The sequence below is a fragment of the Electrophorus electricus genome, chromosome 7 (genome assembly GCF_013358815.1).
Source record: "Electrophorus electricus isolate fEleEle1 chromosome 7, fEleEle1.pri, whole genome shotgun sequence".
Classification (NCBI taxonomy): Eukaryota; Metazoa; Chordata; class Actinopteri; order Gymnotiformes; family Gymnotidae; genus Electrophorus; species Electrophorus electricus.
Window position 1 is genome coordinate 18,332,265 of NC_049541.1, and position 22,291 is coordinate 18,354,555.

Here is a 22,291-nt window from a genome sequence, read left to right on the forward strand (position 1 = left end):
GCAATCCCATGATCCTGAGTTCAGGTTGGAATGTGGGCATCCTGCCATCCTCTAGGCTACTCTCACCACCTGGGCCAAGTCCTTCCTTTCTTCTGCTGTAGAGCTGGCATACCATACAGAGACAGAGAAAACTTTCAGTGGTGCTTCTATAGAGGTTTGAGGGAGAGTCCAGCATGCTTGAACCACCTCAGGAGAAAGAGCTTTTACTGGGCGTTGTTTTCCAGGTGGGAGATGTTCAATGCCAAGGTAAGGCTGGCTGTAATGTGGAGTTCTAGGTACTTTTATGTTGTCCACACGCTCCACTTCCATGAATAATGGAGCATGCCCTGTTCTTCTGGTTGTTCTGTAAAACACAATGAACTCTTTGGTCTTGGTAGTGTTCAGAACCAGATTGTTGCTTGAGGACCATATGGCTATGTGATGGATCACCTCTCTGTAATGAGTTTCATCATTATTCTTTATGAGACCTATTACTGTGGTGTGATCTGTGAACTTCACAATGGTGTTGGAAGCATGGATGGGGGTGCAGTCATGTGAAAAGGAAGAAGAGGATCAGGCTAAGCACACATTCCTGCAGTGCACCTGTATTTAGGATGAGCAGAGATGATGCATAGTCCCCTATTCTCACCACCAAGTGTTAGGAAGTTCTAGGTGAGACAGGGCTGTGTGGAGCACTATGGCATCATCTGTGGGACAATTCCCTCCTACAGCCAGATATAGTGAGAGGTTGAAAATACCCAGAAATGATCATTTAATGCTGGTTTAGGGAGTCAGGTAGTGCTCGATCATGGTGGATCTGCTGGTAACTGCATTTGTAGTCTTTAATCATTTTAAGGCCTCTACAGATAAGAGGTTTGTAGGTAGGGGTTCATTCTAGCACAATGTGTTCAGACATGCTGAGCTGCGCAGATGCTGCAGCTTTGTAAGCCCGTGAGATGTTAGTGTAGATTTGGTCCAGTATATTATTGCCTCTGGTTGGGAAATTGACATTCTTAAAGCTGGTCTGTGTGGTTTAGCATGTAGTTTAGCAGTTCTCCTCTTTTGTCTCTCCTTTACTTCCGATCCCTCCTCGGCCTCCTCCTCCACCACTGTGGGTGTTATGAATGCACACACACGAGGGAGAGGATCCAGTTGCTAGAGGTTTTATTGAAGAAACGGGGCAGGTTAGAGGAGTCAGGTGGGTACTCGTAGTCAGGTGGATCTGAGGTCAAAAACGTGGGACAGAGTCAACAGGCAACCAGGGGTCATGGAGGAGACGAGGTCTGAAACACAGGCAGGATACGGAAACCAGGAAGACAAACACGTATATGGAAGGCTCGGTATGCAACATGGGAATGGCAACACTTCACAAAGAGAGTGACAGGGAGGGGAGCTTAAATAAGGGCAGTAATGAGGAGAATAGTTATCAGGTGTGTAATTAGTACTCTGGCAAACCAGATCAGAGATGTCGGTGAGAAGAGGTAGGCATGGCAGTGCGGGGATGAGTGTGGTTCCAGGAGTTCGTAACAGTGGGATAGCTTCACTGGGATAAAATTCAGTTTATCAGGTGTATAAAGTTGGCATCATCTACCAATTTCCAAAAGTTCAGTTCTCCCAAAGAGGAATAATGCCTCAAGTGTCCAAACAGGCAGACAAAACACACAGTAGGACAAAAAACTGAGAGTACCCAGTCACTGCATTTTCCTTTAGCAATTATTCATTCAATAATGGTAATAATACTTTTCCCTCAAAATTGTTATTTAACAGGGGCATCACTAGAAATGATATAGCAAGTGACTCAGTAAAATGTTTCCATGCACCAAAGCATTAACACCACATAAATTAACTACAGGTACTACATTTCCCATAATGACCCAGCATATTTCCCAACACTTGAGCAGCTAGAACCTTCACTCAGAGACAGTGTCGAGTATTTAAAAGCAAGTCAGCCAAGTAAAAGATAATGGTAATGCATACATTTTAAGGCTAGCCACTTATAACCACAGCAATATAGTTAAACAAGGTAATAACACAATGTAATATTTATACAATAACAATATAGCATAATTCTGTAAAGCCATTTACAAATTTAAGGGTATTTGTATGTACCAGTATACCATGTTTTTCTTCTTTTTCTTGTTACAGTGTTATTGGGCTTATTTTACTGGAACAAAACAATTAAATAATTGTCATATTTTATACAAAAATTAATGAAGATAAAAAAAATTAATGATTGTGACAAGCCTATTTTTTAGTGATCACTATATACAGAGCTTTGAAAGACAATCAGCCACATCAGGCTGATTGAGAACAGCAGCAGTCAAGACACTTTACCTGAACACACCACTCCTACATCCTCTTGATGTCCACACTCATCTTGTCCACAGAGTTGATACCTGCAGTTCCACATGGACGTCTCGTTCCCATCACACTGCACCTCATTCAGCCATATGGGCCCAGTTCCAGGACCAAACCAGGCTGGTACGTGGGCACTGAGGGCCACTCCACACTGCAGCTGCCTGCACACCACCTGGGCTTCCTCAATGTCCCATGAGTCATCACACACTGTCCCCCAAGAGCCGTTGAGGAAAACCTCCAGCCTTCCTGCACAATCTCCCCCAGAACCAACCAGTCTGATGGAGCTGTGGCCTGAGTTAAACACACCTAAACACACACACACACACACACACACACACACGCACGCACAGAAAGAGACACATGGAATTGTTTTACCAAAATAATGACTCCAGGTTCTTATTATTGATACTAAGTGATAAATATCATAAATCCTCACACAACAGGGATACATTTTAGAGCGTATTAGGTACCCATGTTTTAGGTTCATGTAACACATACCAGAGCAGGTGATTGACAGCTGTTCCCTGGAGCTGCAGGAGAGGTTGAGGAGGTTTGCACTGCTGCAGTTCCCTAGATGAGCTTCACTCCCAGAACAATTGAAACCCATCACACACATGTGGCTGTGTTGATCAGGAATGGATGGAGAGGACCTGGAGATGTTCAGCACGGAGCCACAACCCAGCTGTCTGCAGACCACTGAGGCCTCAGACACACTCCGGGAGTCCAGGAGAACTCTCCACCAGTCCTGGATGAAGTGAACCTCCACCTACCCCTCACACTCCCTCCCTCCAGACAACCGCACTCGCCCCTCATGAAAGGCCTGAGAGGAACCTGAATGGGAATATAATTAAATCTGAAAATTAAAAAGGTTTTTATTTTAGCATGCAAAATATATTTAATGTTTTAAAAATTCAGTAATGTCTTGTACATGAGTGGAAGAGCATACCACTGCAGATGACTCCAGCATCCTGTTCATGAGAATATGCTGTTCGACTCCATGATGAGATGGGACATTCTGACAGGTGTGTCTCATTCCCATGACAATCAAACACATCAGCCCAGTTGTGGCCACTCCCCTCCCCAAACCAGTCTGCCCCCAACACAGCCACAGCACTCCTACACTTCAGCTGCCCACAGAGGACACTGGCAGCTCTCATATCCCAGCTATCACCACAAACTGAGCCCCAGTCACTGAGGTACTGGAGCTCCACTCGACCAGAACAGGAGTCCCAGCCGTTCACCAGACGCGCCGCTGTGTAACCTGAACAAACATCTGACATCTTATGGCAACAGCACTTGCATTCATATTTAATGTCATTATATGTGTATGCAAATTGACAGCAGGCTATATTATGGGTATGTAAATAGCAAGAATAAAGATAAATATTGACAAATAATCTGAACATATTAGTCCCACATCTTTGTCATGGGAACAGTTTTTGGGTGAAGATGTTGTTGGACAGGAGTAAATCTCAGATTCGTTGCCTCTACACTGAAGCTCCTCTGTCCACACCTGGCCCTCCCCTCTGCCAAAAGCAGCTGCTCCCAGCACCTCCACAGGAAGCCCACAGTCCAGCTGTCTACACACAACTTCTGCATCCTGCTGGTCAAAGTCAGCATCACACACTGTGGTCCAGGTCCCTTTATGAAGTACTTCCACTCTCCCAGAGCACAGGTGAGGACCGTCGGTAAGTCTGGTGTTCTGACCTGTGCATTGAAATTGTTTTAATAATAATTACACTAAACACAGTATAAAACAATCTAAATTATTTCTTGTAATGATAGAATTAGTAATAAATTGATGTTGATTTACATTTACATATACAGTATTTGGCAGACACTCTTATCCACAGCAACTTACAAATGTGCTTTGACAATTACTCATAGAATATATTTTAGTAGAGTAGGTTACAGTCCAAGATACTATTGAGCTAGAATACTGCTGAAGTACAACAACAGTACAACAACTTCTAGGTTGATGCCTAGAAGTGCAAAACATGCATAAGCTCAGACAATAATATGTGCAATAACAAACAATACCCTACAACAAGTAATAGCGTTTCAGTTACTCAACATGGCTGCAGGATCAATGGTCATTTAAATATTGCACAAATAGTTGGGTCTTCAGTCTGCATTTGAAGACTGCAAGGGACTCTGCTGTCCGGACAGCCAGAGGAAGTTTTCAATCCACCTTCTGGGAGCCAGGAAAAAGAATAATCTTGATGCTTGTCTTCCATGAGAATTGGAGCATTGTATTTCAAGCCGAGCAATACATGAGGTTTGAAGTACTGAAGGTACAGATCGGGCTTTGACCATTGACATCATTTATGGAGGGGCTGGTCCATTTTTGGCAATGTAAGCGAGCATCAAAGTTTTAAATCTGATGTGGGCAACTACTGGAAGCCATTGAAGGAAATGCAGGAGTGGAGTGATATGTGTGGACTTCAGAAGATTGAAGACCAGTCGTGCTGCTGCATTCTGGACAAGTTTATCATGAATGTACAGTCCAGCTCTCAACAAACATCTGTAACTTGCTGGTCAAAAGTCTTTAAACACCTTTTAAGTCCTGAAACACCTTTACTATTTCAAGGCACTGGTGATGACCATTTGTACAAATGAACGCACACGGACTAAAATACTGTACAATGATCAGATATTCCTATAGGGTGAATCTACTCTCCCAGAGACCTGGTGCAGGTCATTAGTTAAAACTGGGATTGAAATCTATGTATTATAATAATCTAAACCACATGAACAACAAAATGAATAATTCAAACCCTGTTAAAAGGTTCTTTATAAATATCTATTGTGATGTAGCCTCCCTGCTGTAGCCTGTGTCATTCAGCGGTGGCTCTGCATGTGGCATTTATTTTTGTTATTCTTGTCTTACATGTGTCTTTGTTTTACTTTGTACCACTCCTCCCTCAGGTATTGTGTGTTCCCTCATTCGCCAGACCACCTGGAGGCTGTTATGTAATTATTTTACACATTATTTAAGCTTGTTCTGTTTGCAATAGTTGTTATCGGTCATTGTATGTTACGCTGGCTTCTTTTTTTTTTTGTTAGTGCACATTTATGTTCGGTTTTGTTACTTTCATTAAACGTTTCTTTGCATGTGACATCTATATAAATTCTAAGTGAACACACTGATTTAAGAAATTATTAATTTTACAGAATTCAAATTCTTTTTTATGGTTTCATCAAAACAACGTAAACAATGTTGCTATGCCCCAGGTCTCTCCATGAAGCACCCCCACTCTCTCAGAGCACAGGTGAGGACTGTCTGTAAATCTGGACATCCTGTGAGCTGTGCATTTAAACAATTTGAATAACTGCACTGATCAGTGCAAGAAGTGACATATTTCACTAATTCCTGAATAAGAATAAAGTGTGATAAGTTCTCAGTGGAATGGTCTCAATAATGCTTGGACAATCTGCCTCCGGTAACTGTCTTACCAAGTCTGTAGATCCTTCTCTCAGAGTATAGTTTCCCTTCTGGTTACTGAATGTCTGAGAATAGCAGCTCTCTCTCTCTCTCTCTCTCTCTCTCTCTCTCTCTCTCTCTCTCTCTCTCTCTCTCTCTCTCTCTCTCTCTCTCTCTAATTCTCTCTCTCTCTCTCTCTCTCTCTCTCTCTCTCTCTCTCTCGCAGCCAGTCTTCTATTTTCACTTTAATCTTTCGCTCTTGCCTTGGAGCTGCAGTGGTGAGAAATATTCTCTGTTAGAAATATTTCACTCATTCCTGGCTAATTATTGTATGAGAAACTAAAAATGTGAGCCAAAACTGCTTTATTGTTGATTAAATGTAAGACTCAAGTGAAAAATTCTGAAAAGCTAATTTAAAATAAAATTAGTATGATAAAGATATGTTTTATATTTGATGTGATAATTAGTGATATTTGATATGATATTTTTGTATGTATTTTTTAAATCTTACCTGAGCACTTTACTCCAGCATCTTCATCATGCTCACAGTTATGTTCCCCCCACCCTTCTGATCTACAGTTCTTCAGTGTAGACTCTGATCCACTACAGGTCACCTCATCCATCCAGATTGGTCCTGATCCTGGTCCAAAGTGAGCATTACCCAGTACATCTACAGCCTCCCCACAGCCCAGCTCTCTACACACCACTGCAGCATCTGGCATATCCCAGCCAGCACTACACACTGTTCCCCACTGTCCTCTATGAAGAACCTCCACTCTCCCAGAACAGCGACTACTACCATCCACCAGCCTCACACTGTCTGTTAAAGGAAACAGAAGTGTGTGTGTGTGTGTGTGTGTGTGTGTGTGTGTGTGTTGTGAGAGAGAGAGAGAGAGAGAGAGAGAGAGAGAGAGAGAGAGAGAGAGAGAGAGAGAGAGAGAGATCTAACTACAACTCAATGTTAAATTAACATTCAATGTTAAATTAAAATGCTAACAGATTTCAAATTAAACATATAAAGAGCTGAGACAAAATAAAATAAAGAATCAAATAAGAATGAAAAATATAAAAGTGCATTTTAATTATGAAAATTATGAAAACATTTTAAATTAAATTAAAAAATGCTTTTGAAGTTGAAAACTTGTTAAAATTAAAGTTTTTTTGTGTACAGACTTAAAAGTATCTGGTGTCAGGGCTTGTCTAACACACTGTTCCATTTAAGAACAGTATAATAGCTAAATGCTGCCTCTCCATGATTAGTCTTTACCTTGGGCAGCACTAACTGACTAGTTCCTACTGATGTGAGAATGTTTGTATAATTGAGTGTGTACTTACCAGCAGTAGTGAGTGAGACTGTGGACATCAGAAGAATTAAAGTCAGACAGCTGTCCATCTCCCTCTGCCCTGCACACACTCAGCAGGAAAGCTTCACCTCCACTACCCCAGAGAGGCTAAAGGAACTGTGTCCCCTCAGCCCCCTATAGAGAACGAAAGAGAGAGAGAGAGAGAGAGAGAGAGAGAGAGAGAGAGAGAGAGAGAGAGAGAGAGAGAGAGAGAGAGAGCTCCTCACAGCTGCCAATCACACTCACTGTTACCTTATTAGACAGAGAAGGGGAAATCATCAAACATTCTACAGTGACAAATCAGAGGATGCATGTTTGACTTACTCCATAAAGAACGTCAGTGCGGATGAACAGAACTCCACCTCCCGTCTCTAGAGGCGTCTGACTGAGGAGAGTGTGGTGAGAAAGTCACCAGCATACAGGAGACAGCTTTAATGCCACCTGCGCAGAGCTGATCTAAACACTGATTAATACTGTATCTGACAGACAAACACACAGCTAGTTTGGGTAAGGATACGGATTTAGAAAGACACTGGTTTATCACTCAAAGCACTAGTTTATCACTCAAAATAAACTAAATTGAATAGAAAAACATCCAAAGACTTATATTTTAATAGCCTAAAGTGAGAAAGATGACGCTTGGTTTTCAGTTATTTGAAAGGAAGCATATAATAATGAAATTATGACTGCAAAAATAGTAAAACAGTAGATAATTTAATAAAGACTTTAGAATATGTTTTATTACAATTCAATGTAAAAGTTTTAAAAACTTTTATATAGATAATGATAAGATGTGACAAAATCATTTTGCCGTATAACTGTAATACATATTTCATCTACAAGATGGCAGAAGAGGATTATGAATTTTATAATCACGGTGGTGAAACAGATATTTTATTCTACTGACAGAAAAAAGAGAGAAAAATTCGCCCTCACTAAAAACACATAAGAAATGCTCTATTCTTCAATGGGCAGTTTTTTTTAAGTAAACCAAGAGAGAAAGAGAACAAGTGATACTGGCACAGAGTATTATTGTATTCTAAAAGGATTTTGAATACAGCTCTTTCAAAATGCATCAAAGACTAAATACACACTTTTTTCTATCAGATAAGACTTGTATTTATAACCCTGTTATAACCCTGTCCAGAGTATCTGAAACTTGCACCATTCTGGCTTGTTCCCAAATCACAGACCGTGTGCAGCCTGGACCAGGCTACACACATGAGAAGACAGTGGCAGAAGGGCTAGGGGCACATTATAGCCTCGACTTTTGTCTCAAGTTATCCAGCTGATTAGAAATTTATGTTCAGTGAAATATACCTTAGAGTTTATGAATCACAACTGATACAAATGCGTTTGTTTGTTTATTTGTGCATGTAGTGGTAACATGAACATAAACTTGTTATACCAAAGGAATAATAAAGGCCAACAAACATGTAAACATTCAACCACAGAACACATGCACATACAGACGTAAACAGTTTTACACACATAATCACAAAAGTACTTCCCATTTTACTGGGTCGTCAATGTCCAGTTCATTGCAGTTCAACTTTATGAAACTGCCGTTCTATCTTTGTTCTTTTTTTCTTCGGCCCTCTTATGGTCTACTAAGGTACTGCAGCACTTGAGTGTCCTGCTGCTCTACAGCAGTTCAGGCTCTGAGCTGTACGGAGAGTGTCTGAGTGAGATCCCACATCTCTTCAGCTATCCTGCAGAAGATCATAAGAGCCACTGGCAACCATCTGCTGCTCGTCATCCTTCTGTAACACAGTCCAGTGTTAGAACCGGGCAGCACAAAGTTTTGTTCCGTTTCAGTCTGTAACTGTAATTATGCATAACTGTAATCTGTAACTGTAATTCTTTTAATTACCTCATCTGCTGGGAGGTGGGGGTCAGTGGGGGCAGGTGTGGACTCATACGTGGGGTTGGAGATGTACGGGGCTGATCCAGAAGGGCTGCTGTCTTCATTCTCATCTTCCTGAAAGCCAAACACACATACTTGCATACTGCATATACACACTATAACAGTCTAATTCATTTTCCTTTTATTAAATCTTTCTTCACATGTTTGGATTAATTTTTCTGTTTGCATATTAAAAACATGTTGCTATCTTGTGACACACCATGTCCACACTAACCTTGAAGTAGTGGAACTGGAAAGGCTTGGATTGCTGGGTGTAGAAATGGTAGGCCACAAATGCTCCAGCCATGATAAGGATGATGAGTAACAGAACACCGATGCCCATCCCTGCCTTGTGGGCGGGGTGGAGGGAAGGGGCCGGAGGGGGTGGAGCTTTCAGTGGTCCATGCAGCACATGGATGATCCCATTGGATGCAAAAATGTCAGATTCGATAATGTAACGGTCATTGACATATCCAGAGGAAGCCTGGAGGCAGAAAGGATCTGTTAAACTTTGTTGGTAATTATTTGCATCCACTAACACAGTTTTCAGGAGACATTGTGCATGCCTGATTTAGACTTGAAGTAAATGTAATTGTTTAGAACATCCACTAGCTATAATGCAGCTCAAATGAGGTACATGTTTACCAGTGTCTGGGGGCTCTGCAGGCTAGGAACCCCTTTCACACTGAGTGTATGTCCCAGATGTGTTCGAACATGGCTGACGTTAATGAGAGCTTGCAGCACCAGAGCTCTCCCATCCAGCAGGTGGTGCTCTAAATCCCTGTAGGACAGTGTCTATTCCAGAGAGAGGGGGAGTGTGAAACACCTTTAATCTTGACTCATGAAGAATGCAGACATCTGTGTGGTATGGAGAGGACCAAGCTACCTCGTTCTCATAGAGACCGTCATTATCAGGCACAAACAGGGTGGACTGGGTGGTTATGTTGCTGAGACGCCTCACAAACTCTTGACCTGATGCTGAAGTTCTGGAGCAATTCAAGATTTGCTGGGGATGGGAACAATTTATGAGACCAGTCAGTGTCAGTTATTGGGGAACATCAGAGCCAAATCTGGTGGAAATAGTCTGATATGAGTGCATCTGATATCAGTGCATCAATGTACACAGCATAGAATGCTAGTCCTTAAGAACTACTCTGATAAAACCAGAAGTAATATGTTCTGGTAACAACAAACTGGCTGTAATGCAGTTTACTCAGGAGTGTTTTCTTTAATACTCCAGGGATTCTGTTTGGAAAGTGCAGAACATGTTTTTCATGCAGCTTGTAAGCTGTTATACTCACTGACAGAAAGTTGGAAAAGTTGGGCTTGGAGGAGAGAACCTGTAGCAGGTTTCCAGTGCAAGTGTATCCATCACCAATGTAGCCCATCTTACACTCACATTTCACATCTGGTAAAAGAATAATATTAACAAATAAATAAACATGCACACACACACACACACACACACACACACACACACACACACACACACACACACACACACACACACACACCATCTATATTTAACAGCATGGATTGTTGTATTAAATGCAAACTTGAGGCTCAGTATAGTTTGGCATGAAGTTGGAATTAAGGTTTAAGGTTGGTGTTATAGTTAAATATTGGGATTATGGTTTGAGGCTGAGGTTATGGTTTGAGTTTGGAGTCATAGTTGAACTATGGGGTTTAACATGTTTAACATGTTTTATGTTTGTCATACACCGTCATAAGCTGCATGGTCTTACCCTTTGGCCGGTAGCAGAACGTGTCCCAGGTCCTGCTCAGGTCAGTTTGTTTGCCGTAGTCCACGATGCCCACGTGACCAAAGCCACATTTGAGGTGGGAATAGCTCATGGGATAGGCCACGCGCTCCTGCTCGAGCCATCCGGCAGAACACAGACTGTACCCAGCCTGCGTGGCCCACAGATAGGACGTCAAACATACTGCACAGCCATTTCTATCTCTTGCTCAGATGCTCAGTGTGCCTACTTGCATCTACACCCACCTGCTGAGCGTAGGACAGTTGTGTGTATGTAGCAATAGTGCCTCCCTCCTGCTTGCAGGCCTCCTGCGCCTGTGTGTAGTTGAGTTTGTACACTCCCAGTGGAGAACGGTAGTGGAAGACCCCAACGGTCTTATCTGAGGTAAAGCAGATAAAGTGTAGATTACACATTTAGCCTCAACCCTACAATTTCACCCTGATGGCCAAGAAATAAACAATTATCCAAACAGTTACTTATATTTCACTCAAATAGAGAAACAATGTGAGAACTTTCATTCTTGCAGGGTTTCCCTAATACAAACCAAAGAAAGTTGATATTCTGAACAAACAGTAATACAGACAGTATTTTATTACAAAACAAATATGGTGGACAATGACTGGGAAACCTGGAGAGGAGTGACTGGGAGGAATGTTCTGCCCAATCTGAAGCAAGAGGTGGGATGTTATTTGACTTCTGTACTATCCATGATTGGTGTACAACAAAGACAAAGTCTGAACACAAGGCTGCTCATAAGTGTACATATTATCAGAGCACCTTGGGCCAAAGGTCAGTGATTAACTTTGTGGTTGTGTCATCTGACCTGAGGCCATGTTTTGAACACTCATGTGGAGAGGTGTGTAGCTGTCAATAGATCACAATCTGGTGCTGAGTTGGATCAGATGGCAGGGAACATTCTCGGTCAGACCTGGTAGCCCCAAACATATAGTGAGGGTCTGCTTGGAAACACCTTCCCAAATTATTTGAAGAGAGCTTCTTGTACTTTCTGGAGTAATTGGGGACACTGAGTATGGGTGGACCCTGTTCAAAATCTCCATTGTGGAAGCAGGTTCATTGTGGCTAAATCTTTTTCAGTGCCTGGTATAGCGTCAACCCAAAAACCCGGTTATGGACTTTAACAGTGAGGGACACCATTAAGCAGAAAAGGAGGCAAGTTGAAGGACATGGTGATCTCCTGGGAAAGAGTGGCACACTCCCTCTGGGCGAGAACCTGACCCCAAGTGGAGGAGTTTAAGTAACTGAGGTCACAAGTGTTGGCAAGAGGAATTGTGATGTCAACCATAGGATAAGTTCAGCAATTTCTGTAATGTGGTCGCTGTGGCAGACTGTAGCTGAGAAGAGGGAGCTGAGCTATAAATTCAAGTTCTCAATTTACTATTTCCCAACCATAACCTGCTCATGAACTTTGGAGGAGCGTAAAGCAGAGCAGGCAGTTGAAGTGGTTCAGGCATCTGATAAGGATGCTATGTGGTCACCTCCTGCCGTAGGTATACCAGACATGGCGAACAGGGAGGAGGACTATGGGTAGACCGAGGACATTCTGGAGGGACTACGTCTCCAAGCTGGCCTGGGGAAGACTGGGGATCCCCCAGGAGAAGCTGGAAGAAGAAACCAGACACCTGGGCTTCTTTGCACATCCTACTACTCCTGTGACCATGAAATGGACTACATGTAGAACAGGATTGCAGAAAAGGTGTACAGTGCTACTGTCCAATCACATGTATGTATGTTAGGACATTCCAGTTACACAGAGAGAGGCTGAAACTCTCACCCTGGTAGTGCAGGTCAGTGCACTGAGCGACAGAGTGACACTGGCCGTTATCCTGCATGCAGCGATTCACTGGAAGCACCTTCAGCTCACACTCCAGACCATCACCAATGTAGTTAGGCTTACACTCACACTTCTTCTTATTCTGGGGTTTTACAAACACACACACACACACACACACACACACACACACACACACACACACACACAGCATATAAAAAATATACATATACAGAGGAAGGTGTAGGTGTAGAGGAAGAGAAGCCTGCTCACTGCTCCAGTCATTGTACAGATGGCATGCTCGTGACAGCCTCCGTTATCATCCGTAACACAGGGGTCCACCGGCGAGCAGACATGGCCGTCTCCAGAGTAGCCCGTCAAGCAGGTGCAGTTCACCTTCTCGTCCTTCTGGGAGCAGTTGGCGTTCTTCGAGCAGCCTCCATTCCAGAACCCGCACAGGTCAGCCACTGGAGGCAGGGGAAAGAGATTTGAGAATGGTTTCAAGTGAGCCATCATCTCCGCTGGTCCGATATGTCTGTTGAAAGAGAGGTCAAGCTTTTCTCGATCGCATCTCATTTCCTACACAGACCAAAGACTAAGGGAGCACAAGCCACTACTTCTGTCTGTCAGGTTGTTCCTTTCTGGAGAAGTAGTTGCATTGAAGGAGTGGTTATAGGAGGATGAGAGCTGAGGCCAGACTGGAGAAGTGTAGTGTTTACCTGTGCAGGTGAGCCCGTCTCCCTCGTAAAATGGTTTACAAACACAGGAGTTGTTCTTGGCACACACCGCCTTTGCATGGCAAGCAGGGACGCACACAGGGCTGTCGACTACGGCATCAGAAAGGCAGCGAGGGTTTCAGCACAGATACAAGGAACATTCACATCCCCCATGCTGTACAAACAATGTGGAGATGTGGTGGGTGTGTGCCGTACCCAGCTTGTGTTCACACTGTGGACCAGTCCAGCCCTCATCACAGAAGCAGGAACCTGTACCGTCTGGACTCTCATCACATGATCCATGTTCAGAACAGTTACAGGCTGTGGGGACAGGAAGTGAGGGGGAGAAAAAACATTCAATAGAATTTCCACTTCCTCCACTCCACCTGAAAAAGCTTTTCATGGATATGATTATGGCACAGTGCTTGTGTCATTCATGTGTGGAAAGCTGAATGTATAATGAAACTGTCTCATACTAGCAAAAATTCTAGTAACATGCAGCCATAAAATCACACGCTGTAGTTCACTGCTCAGCTTTGCAAACACTTTTCAACTAGATTATTACATGTTCAGTAGAGAATGTGACCTTTGCACTCTGGTCCAAAGTGGCCATCTATGCATAATTCACAGGCCACTCCCTGGTACCCAGGAAAACATGTGCAGGTGCCGTTGCCTAGGTGATCCTCATCACACTGTCCATGGTTACTACAGGGGGATCTTGGCCCTCCAGGACAGGCTGGAGAACAGGTTGCAGTGAGAATATCACACACACAATGCCACTATCACTTTCACTGTTATTATGCAAAAGCAACAATGTCTAAGAACCCAGAAGGGCCCAAATATAGCTGCCATCAACAACATGATTAGTGAGTTTTAGTAAAATGTGAATGAAGTCTGGACTACTGTACCGAGACAATCCCTGCCGTAGTATCCTGAGCAGCACTTGGGCTTCCATATGACCATGGTGCACACAGACTGACATCCAGCATTCATAGATGAGAAGCGTCTGGGCAGGTCGCACCTCTGTATAGACTGCATTCCAAAAACATGTTAAAATAAAATGCAACATATAGAAATGATTAGCCTTAAGGTAACTACAGGAACATACTCAAATGAGAGATCTTCATGGAAAAATACATATAAAACAAATGTAATATCTTTCACATAGTGTTTGTATGAGTTGGATGAAGCATTTTTGATTTTTTGGAAAGGTAGTCATTTATGTGTACATAGTGAAATGGGCATGGATTTGTGATTAGAGAAAACATACCTTTGGTTTACTTATTGAAGGGCAATCAGATGACACTGTAACAGCACAATATCTGCAAGGCATCTACCACAGGAAAAGAAACCATTTATATAATCTATATATAATACAAAATGAGAGTGCAGCATAGTTAAGAAACATTTTTAAAATAGGAAGTATGTAATTTATATAATTTGCATATAATATGCATGCTGCATATCAGTAGAGGATTTTGTCAGCATAGATCGGAATTATGTGGAACTTACTGTGATGTCTACAGTGTCCTTCTGATCACAGCGCCCCCCAAGGCTGGGAGGTGTTAACAAGCAGTCAATACCATAAACCAAGCCTCCATTGAACTTTAGGTTCCTCTTTACAATCCGACAACTTTTGTCACTGATGTACAGTTCACCCTAAAAAGTGAATGATATCAATAATATTAAGTATGGTAAAGTAGCCAACTTAACTTTAGAAATAACATTCAATCCTTTTCAGCATGGCTTGTTTAAGATGAAGGGCCCAAGTTCACACACAGCACAACACTGAACTACAGATTGGAAAGTGCTCTCTGTTCCCTGATTGGTCCTTGCTCTCCTGAAGCTCCTCTCCTGAGTCCAAGACTTTTCCATCACTCACTATTTGGTCCTCTCCGACGCAGCTCACAGAGATGTCAGAACCCTGAAGGGTCTTCATTGAACTGAAATGAATCATTTCTGCAGACTGCATCTAAAAAAGACACATACAAAATCATTGCATATATACCCAGGATTACAAAGGCACAAGCTTCAGTTTCCTCTATGGCTGGAACTTCCATCAGAAACACAATGCACAGCAGGCATGTGGAGCTCTAAACAGTGACGTAGGTCCTCCTGAGCTCTGTCTGAACTGGGTCCAGCCTGCTACCATCTGCACTGAATGAACTTACTGCCTTACCTTCATATCATGGAGGACATGGTACTCTAGGTACTCCTTCAGCTGGGCGCGGTTCTGCAGGCCGAACAGGAAGTCCTTCTGCTCCTGAGGCAGGGCAGCCATGGTGGAGTCGGTGGGGAGGAAGAGCGTGACAGGCTGATGGAGGCGGTCCTGTACCCGCTCCATCACCTCCGTGTCCTGGCAACAACAGACCAAGTCACAAAAGTGTGGAGTGTTTTCTGCAGCGCAGAAGCCAGCAACACTTTTTTTGAAGGTTTTGCTTTGGGTGGTCCATTTACATGGTTGAACGCTCAAAATAAAATTTATTCCAGAACCATTTGATAAAAACAAACCATAAAAACAAAACAAGCAAACAAAGCAAGCAAACAAATACAAATGAACTTGACTCCCAACTTTGACTTGTAGCTTTCATCACACTCTCGTCCATACTGCCGTGTGTATGGTACAATACAGGGACAACTTCTGAACAGATCATACCATGCAATTCTAGTACATCTAAACCTTTACTGACACAACTATGTCATGTACAACTCTATCCACACCTTGTATTTGAACATAATCCATATATTCTATAATAGAAATGTGTACATCTGTATATTTCACAGCTTATATATTTATACCTTCTGGAAACACAGCATAAAGGGTGTATGTTAATGTGTATATATTCTGTATTTAATGTGTATACATTGTCTACTTACAGACTGTGGGGGACTATCTACTCAAGCTTTTCACTCACTTTCACATCTGTGCTAAAGTGACAACAAAAAAAGTGATTTGATTTGATTTTACTTGTACGCACCTCCAACAGTTTGAAAAATGTCTTGAAGCCGTGTTCATTTGCTACATCTTTGAGGTCAGGCTGCCAGAAATAAATGGTGAAATAAAGTCCAGGTTAGAGGTCATTTGGTGTTTTTGAATAAATCTCTAAGTGCACTCCCTGTACAGCTGGTGTTGTTTGTTATGTTTGGGAACATGTGGAATCTAAACTTCATTCCTGTGCTCTCAGTAGTTTAAAGTGACTTAATCTAACAGTGGAAGTTAAATTTCCTCTGAAGCTACTTCTGTAAAAGAGGCAATAACAGGTGCTGAGGTCAGGGGTTTGCTATGTGAAAGCTCATTTCTTCAAAGTTTTTTTTTAAATAAATAATAACAAAATAATTCTTAGCATCATTTGATAGATGAGGAAACCTGGATTTATTCACACCATTAACATTAGATCAAGAGATTTGTCTGACAAAGTTGGTCAAAAGAGGCAAAACCTTCAAGGGTATTTACTTTGCTGCATGATAATATCACTGAACTAGTGGTTTGCATCTTCCATACGCAAGACAGTCTCAAGATAAATGCCGACACCTACGAGGCTGGCAGACTTATTCATTCCATTCAGCTTCTGGAAGCTGGGGGGGATGAGAACCGTGTCGATCTCGTGGAAAATCCCGTTGTTGCTCTCTTGATCGCTGTACACCACTTTGGCCTTGTTATTGATATATATCGAGCCCTGCACACAAAGCACAGTTTATAGATCTCAGTAGGACTGCAGGGAGTGAAGTGGCTCTTTTGTGTTGAGGTCAGCACGCCTACCTCCGAGTAGGAGATGGTGAGCGTTTCCCCGCTGAGCGTGGTGAGGTTACGGGGCTGCATCAGGTCCTCCGGCATCAGGATACGGCATGACACGATGTGGTACAGGACCAGCGCTGCATTGCTCTCTTTATTCTCTGGCTTCTGGTACTGGGAAGTGATGCAGGATTATGGCGTGACCGAGAGGACTGTTGGTCCAGTCATTCAACATGCACACTGGGCAGTTTCATAAAACACTTGAACTTACTTCTGCCTTTTTAAGTGCCTTATTGTTAGGAGCAAACACAGTGTATGGACCACGTCCTTGTAGGAAATAAGCATCAGACCACTGAAAGCATAAACATATGCTGATTATTTCCTGCCTGCATTAACTAATATTTTGTAACACAGGGTTCAAGAAAACAGAAAAATAATGATTAAAAAACACATCAATAATACAATTCAAATGAATGACAGACTCACTAACACACTGTAGAAGAAACTTGTCAGCTCTCTGTTTCGGAGCTCCTGAAGGCACAATGGGAGACACATTCAAGTTAGTGAAAATGAGACGGCAGAGAGTTTGTGTGTGTGTGAGTGAGAGAGAGAGAGAGAGAGAGAGAGAGAGAGAGAGAGAGAGAGAGAGAGAGAGCGAGAGAGAGAGAGCGCGAGAGAGAGAGAGAGCGCGAGAGAGTCAGAGAGCGAGAGAGAGAGAGAGAGAGAGAGAGAGAGAGAGAGAGAGAGAGAGAGAGAGAGAGAACGCTCCTTGGCTCTCACCTGCATGACGTTACTTTTGCAGGTCATCCCATCTCCCATGTAGTCCTTGCGACAGGTGCAGTTCCTCTCCCCTGGTCCTTTCATCATACAGATGGCTTGCTTGTGGCAGCCTCCATTTTTCTGACAAGGATCAGATGAATAGATTACAGCTATTCACATTCATTTATTACGTTAGGGCTCAGTGCAGTCACACATGCCAAACCCTGTGATGCCAGATTACATGCATACACCAGCTACTTTAGGTGAAGGCAAAACAAGGCAAGTTTATGTGTACAGCACTTTTCATACACAGTGCCAATTCAAAGCGCATCAGACAAACACACAAAAATAGTGAATGAAATAAAATGATGAAATAATAAAATTGTTTTTCATCCCGAGATCTATAACCTCAGGAAGCTTTTTTGAAAAATAGTTACATCTGATTTACACAGCAATAACTAATAAATGAAAATAAAAGATGAACAATATATAATGATAAAATAAAGTGCTGCAGATATAAATTAATACAGAGAGCTCAATTATGACCAGTAACACTTTTAACGTCGATTTAAAAAGATTTGGGCCACATCTAAATTCATCTTGCAGTTATCAGTCATGTATAAAAATAAAAAAAAAATGAATGCTGCTTCTCCGTGTTTGGTTTAAATTCTGGGCTCCACATTCTGGGCCTTGTATCCTTGGATCTCAGAGACCTACTGGGTTTTTACTCCTTGAGCAAGTGATCAAAATATATACTAGTCAACTGGTATTAGTCAACCTGGTTGGAGATAAAATCACACAAAAGTGTCCAAGGTCTTGTTGGAACATTAAGCCTTTCTTAATACCCTTATAGTTTCTTAATATTCATTTGATATGGCCAGTAAAGGTCAGTCCTGGGTCTATTAGATCTCCAAGAACTTTCTAAGGCTGAGATTTCTTACTACATTTTTAGATCCCTAGATTCACGATGGGGAACAATTTAGAGATTCTCTGCTCTGTTGTCAAATATCATAACCTCTGTTTTGTCTTTATTTACTTTCAGGAAATTCTGTCATTCAGTTATTTATGTGCTACAAACAGAGACAGAGTGTCTATTAGGATAATCATCCAGTGAGAGAACTAAGTGTATATGTGTGTGTCATCTGCATAACATTGATAGGAAATCTTATTGTGTTGTAGAACTGGCCTAATCGGAGCATGTATAGCTTAAATAAAAGTGGACCAAGAACAGATCCCTGGGGATTCCACATTACAGCTGTCTTCATTACTACCTATCTGGACAAAGGGAACTCCAGACTTCTTAATATGATCCAGAACCCTTTAGGAGAGGTCCTAAAATATCAGTTAGTTAGTTGATCGCCACTTTAAGGTAGAAACGGCCAGTGCACAGTTAGAGACTGAATATCTGGTTGCTGTACATAGCTTATGTTGGCCATCATTAAACTCTTGATTAATGGTATGATTTACAAGGCTGCAGCTGACTGGTTAATTTTGGTCGATGGATCTCAGTTCCACATGTAAAAACCCCAGCAACACTCCTGTGCATGATAACACTCTGTACCTAATCTCTAGTGAGTGTAAGTACAAGATAGGCTGCTGAGTGCATTTTACAGGCAAATGGGTTTTGCTGTGCTGGGCTCATAGTCCAGAGGCTTTCTTACCTTGTAACACAAATTGATAGGATTACACTGCTGTCCATTTCCAGAGTAGCCTGCTTTGCACACACATGCTGTCTGAAAGCATAGTGAACAGTGCTTTTATTTCTTCACTTAATTTTTGCGATTGAAGTCAAATTCAGGTATTTAAAACCAACTGGGTTGCAGCCTCCATTACTGAGAATCAGAACCTGGTTCATAAGTTAAGTTTGTTACATAAGTTAATATTAGTTTTAGAAGTATTAGTATTAATAATAGTAGTAGTATTAGTATTAATAGAAGTACTAGTAGTAGCATTAGTTTTAGTATTATAATAAGTATTAGTAGTAGTAGTAGTAGTAGCAGTAGTAGTAATAGTAGTCATAGTTGTTGTTGTTGTGAATCTACTAAAAAGCAATACTCTAGCATTCTGTCAGGATCTCCTCTGTCTTTTGTGTCTTTGGTGTTGGCACCTCTCGAGTCTTTCTGCCTAACCATACACCTCCTGCTTTGGTTGGCTTCTTGCTCCTCCTGGGAGGTGTTCTTTACTCCTCCTCTAAGTAGTCCTCTTTAGCTGTCCATTCCCTTGGCTGCTCGTATACTCCCCTGTTGTATTTGGCATTAAGCTTTAAGTCTTATGTTCACTCTCTCAAGTGTTCTTAGCCTGTAATGCTCTGCTTGTTAGATTGCTTAATGGCAGGGTTTTGATTGTTTTGTGCTGCCCTTACGACCCCTAGGTTACACATATGAAAACCAAGCACAGATGCACATGCGCATGCACATGGTCGGGAAACCAACCTTGTTTGGGCCTGTGTGTACACAGTCTGCATAGGCACTGCACCTTCCACTACCGTCCAGACATGGATTGATTGCTGGAGAATCAGAGGGCCAAAGTCATCAACATGACGCACAAAGGAATGGACAGTACACTGGCCCCAATAGCACATTACAGTGCCCAAACACACACACACACACACACACACACACACACACACACACACACACACACACGCACATGCACACACACACACACACACACACACACACACACACACACATGCACACTCAAGCATGCACACAAACATGCACACTCAAGAAACATCACAACTGAAATTGAGACATGTCAGACTTACACACACACACTTTTCCATCCCCTGCATAACCTGGGTTACACACACACTTCCTGCGTCCTGGGATAGTTATCTTACACACAGCGCTGGAGGAGCATCCGCCATTATCCTTCGCGCAAGCGTTCACCGCTGAGGAAACACACACCCACACACAAATACAAACAGAGCCGAGTCTCAAACTTCACTTTGTAACGTGGCAGGGGGCAAATCTTTAAACCACTACCTACCTGTACAGTATGTACCGTTGCCCTGGTAACCAGCTGCACATCTACAGTAATATGAATTATCTGCTACGTTCAGTAGACAACTGAAAACCACACACACATTCAAACAAAGTTATAACAAAATACGCACATTTTAAGACAAATATAAAGGTATATTAGAGGTCCCAGAAAGAGGAGTATGAGCATGAGATGTTTCAGAGAGTGAGAGGAGTCAGAGAGAAGAGGGGCTGAGAGTGAGAGGGATCAGGGAGTGAGAGGGGGCTGAGAGTGAGAGGGGGCTGAGAGTGAGAGGGTCTCACTTACTTTGCACTGGTGTGGCACGTCCCTTTACATGAGTCTGTGGTTATGGCTGAAATAAAACACGGAGCTAAGTTTCTTTTCTCATCACAAAAAAGAAATTAAATTTGTGTGTGTGTGTGTGTGTGTGTGTGTGTGTGTGTGTGTGTGTGTGTGTGTGTGTGTGTGTGTAATTCCTCACCTATAGAGCAGAGTATTCCTCTCCATCCAACGTCACATTCGCAGGTGCCATCCCCCTCCTGACCATCATTACAGTGACCATTCACACACTTACAGTCTGCAGTGAGAGGAAAAGAGAGAAAAAGGGAAAAAGAGAACAAATACGACTGAGAGAAATATGTGGAGGTTTAACAAGCTTTTACCTGTAGTGTATTGGGAACTTACATTGTTGTACATTACAAAGGTACGTTACAAAGGTAGATTCCACGGCGGAATACCTTGGTCACAGTGGATGCCGTACTTTCCCGTCTGGCAGGACTCGCAGGCTGTGCCGTTAAAGCCAGGGTTGCACCGACACGCTCCTGTACCATTAATACCGTCCACACACACACCGTTACCAAAACAGGGCTGGCCTTCTGGCCCTGGACAGCTCTCACAGTTAAGACCATAAAAACCCTCGCAACACTTCCTTACCTACAGAGAGGGAGGGAGAGAAAACAAGAGAGGGAACCTCCCTCCAATCAAAACTTAATGATGACAAAATAACAGTAAAATCACATCAGTGTTAAAACATACTCAATCCAACATGTGCAAAATTCAGCACCATCATTTAAACAACTTACAGAAGAAAGGAATTTAAAAATCTCACGTACGATGGTCCGTTTTTGACAGGAAGCCTCACAGCCAATGAACATCCCGTGTTTCCTCCTGCTATATGCACATTTGGTCCTTTTTATGGACTTTGGGCAAAAAAAAAAGGACAAAATCAGAACATGTCAGTCTGCTCCATTTAAATGTTCATTTTACCCAGAAACCCAGCTGAGACTGAAGTCTTATTAACAATACAGTGACACCAATAAAAACAAAATTATATGAACAAGAACATAATATTGAATTCAATGCAAAAATGTAAAAATGGAAATTTAATTGTAAAAACAGTAAATGTAATGTAAATGTAAAAATACCATTAGCCACATCTATGAAACACAGCCACACTCCCAAATGAGCACTGAATAGATTTAAAAAGCTAAACTAATGTTTGGTTAAACTGACTAGATTATGGTTGTAAACGGTGGCACA

General features: G+C 42.3%; 1 protein-coding gene and 1 pseudogene across 2 annotated transcripts in view; both read right to left on the reverse strand.

Annotated features, from left to right (window-relative positions):
* LOC113569486 overlaps positions 1-6,384 on the reverse strand; it is a 6,407-nt pseudogene extending 23 nt beyond the window's left edge.
* A 2,071-nt stretch (positions 6,385-8,455) lies between these two features.
* LOC113582686 (stabilin-2-like) overlaps positions 8,456-22,291 on the reverse strand; it is a 29,288-nt gene continuing 15,452 nt past the window's right edge. For both annotated transcript variants that reach the window (XM_035527961.1, XM_035527962.1), the window contains 32 exons: positions 21,865-21,951; positions 21,490-21,685; positions 21,234-21,329; positions 21,059-21,104; positions 20,759-20,838; positions 20,535-20,660; positions 20,200-20,273; positions 19,429-19,500; positions 17,789-17,908; positions 17,495-17,539; positions 17,280-17,360; positions 17,036-17,182; positions 16,812-16,952; positions 16,254-16,313; positions 15,455-15,631; positions 15,158-15,247; positions 14,788-14,934; positions 14,546-14,608; positions 14,184-14,307; positions 13,862-14,011; positions 13,492-13,596; positions 13,279-13,386; positions 12,833-13,026; positions 12,563-12,704; positions 11,016-11,149; positions 10,756-10,921; positions 10,312-10,418; positions 9,897-10,016; positions 9,656-9,805; positions 9,246-9,494; positions 8,978-9,085; positions 8,456-8,867 (listed from right to left, as the gene is read on the reverse strand). In XM_035527961.1, coding sequence (XP_035383854.1) covers positions 8,808-8,867; positions 8,978-9,085; positions 9,246-9,494; positions 9,656-9,805; positions 9,897-10,016; positions 10,312-10,418; positions 10,756-10,921; positions 11,016-11,149; positions 12,563-12,704; positions 12,833-13,026; positions 13,279-13,386; positions 13,492-13,596; positions 13,862-14,011; positions 14,184-14,307; positions 14,546-14,608; positions 14,788-14,934; positions 15,158-15,247; positions 15,455-15,631; positions 16,254-16,313; positions 16,812-16,952; positions 17,036-17,182; positions 17,280-17,360; positions 17,495-17,539; positions 17,789-17,908; positions 19,429-19,500; positions 20,200-20,273; positions 20,535-20,660; positions 20,759-20,838; positions 21,059-21,104; positions 21,234-21,329; positions 21,490-21,685; positions 21,865-21,951 — 3,765 coding nt within the window. In that variant the 3' untranslated portion in view covers positions 8,456-8,807. The remainder of the gene's footprint in view (positions 8,868-8,977; positions 9,086-9,245; positions 9,495-9,655; positions 9,806-9,896; positions 10,017-10,311; positions 10,419-10,755; positions 10,922-11,015; positions 11,150-12,562; positions 12,705-12,832; positions 13,027-13,278; positions 13,387-13,491; positions 13,597-13,861; positions 14,012-14,183; positions 14,308-14,545; positions 14,609-14,787; positions 14,935-15,157; positions 15,248-15,454; positions 15,632-16,253; positions 16,314-16,811; positions 16,953-17,035; positions 17,183-17,279; positions 17,361-17,494; positions 17,540-17,788; positions 17,909-19,428; positions 19,501-20,199; positions 20,274-20,534; positions 20,661-20,758; positions 20,839-21,058; positions 21,105-21,233; positions 21,330-21,489; positions 21,686-21,864; positions 21,952-22,291) is intronic.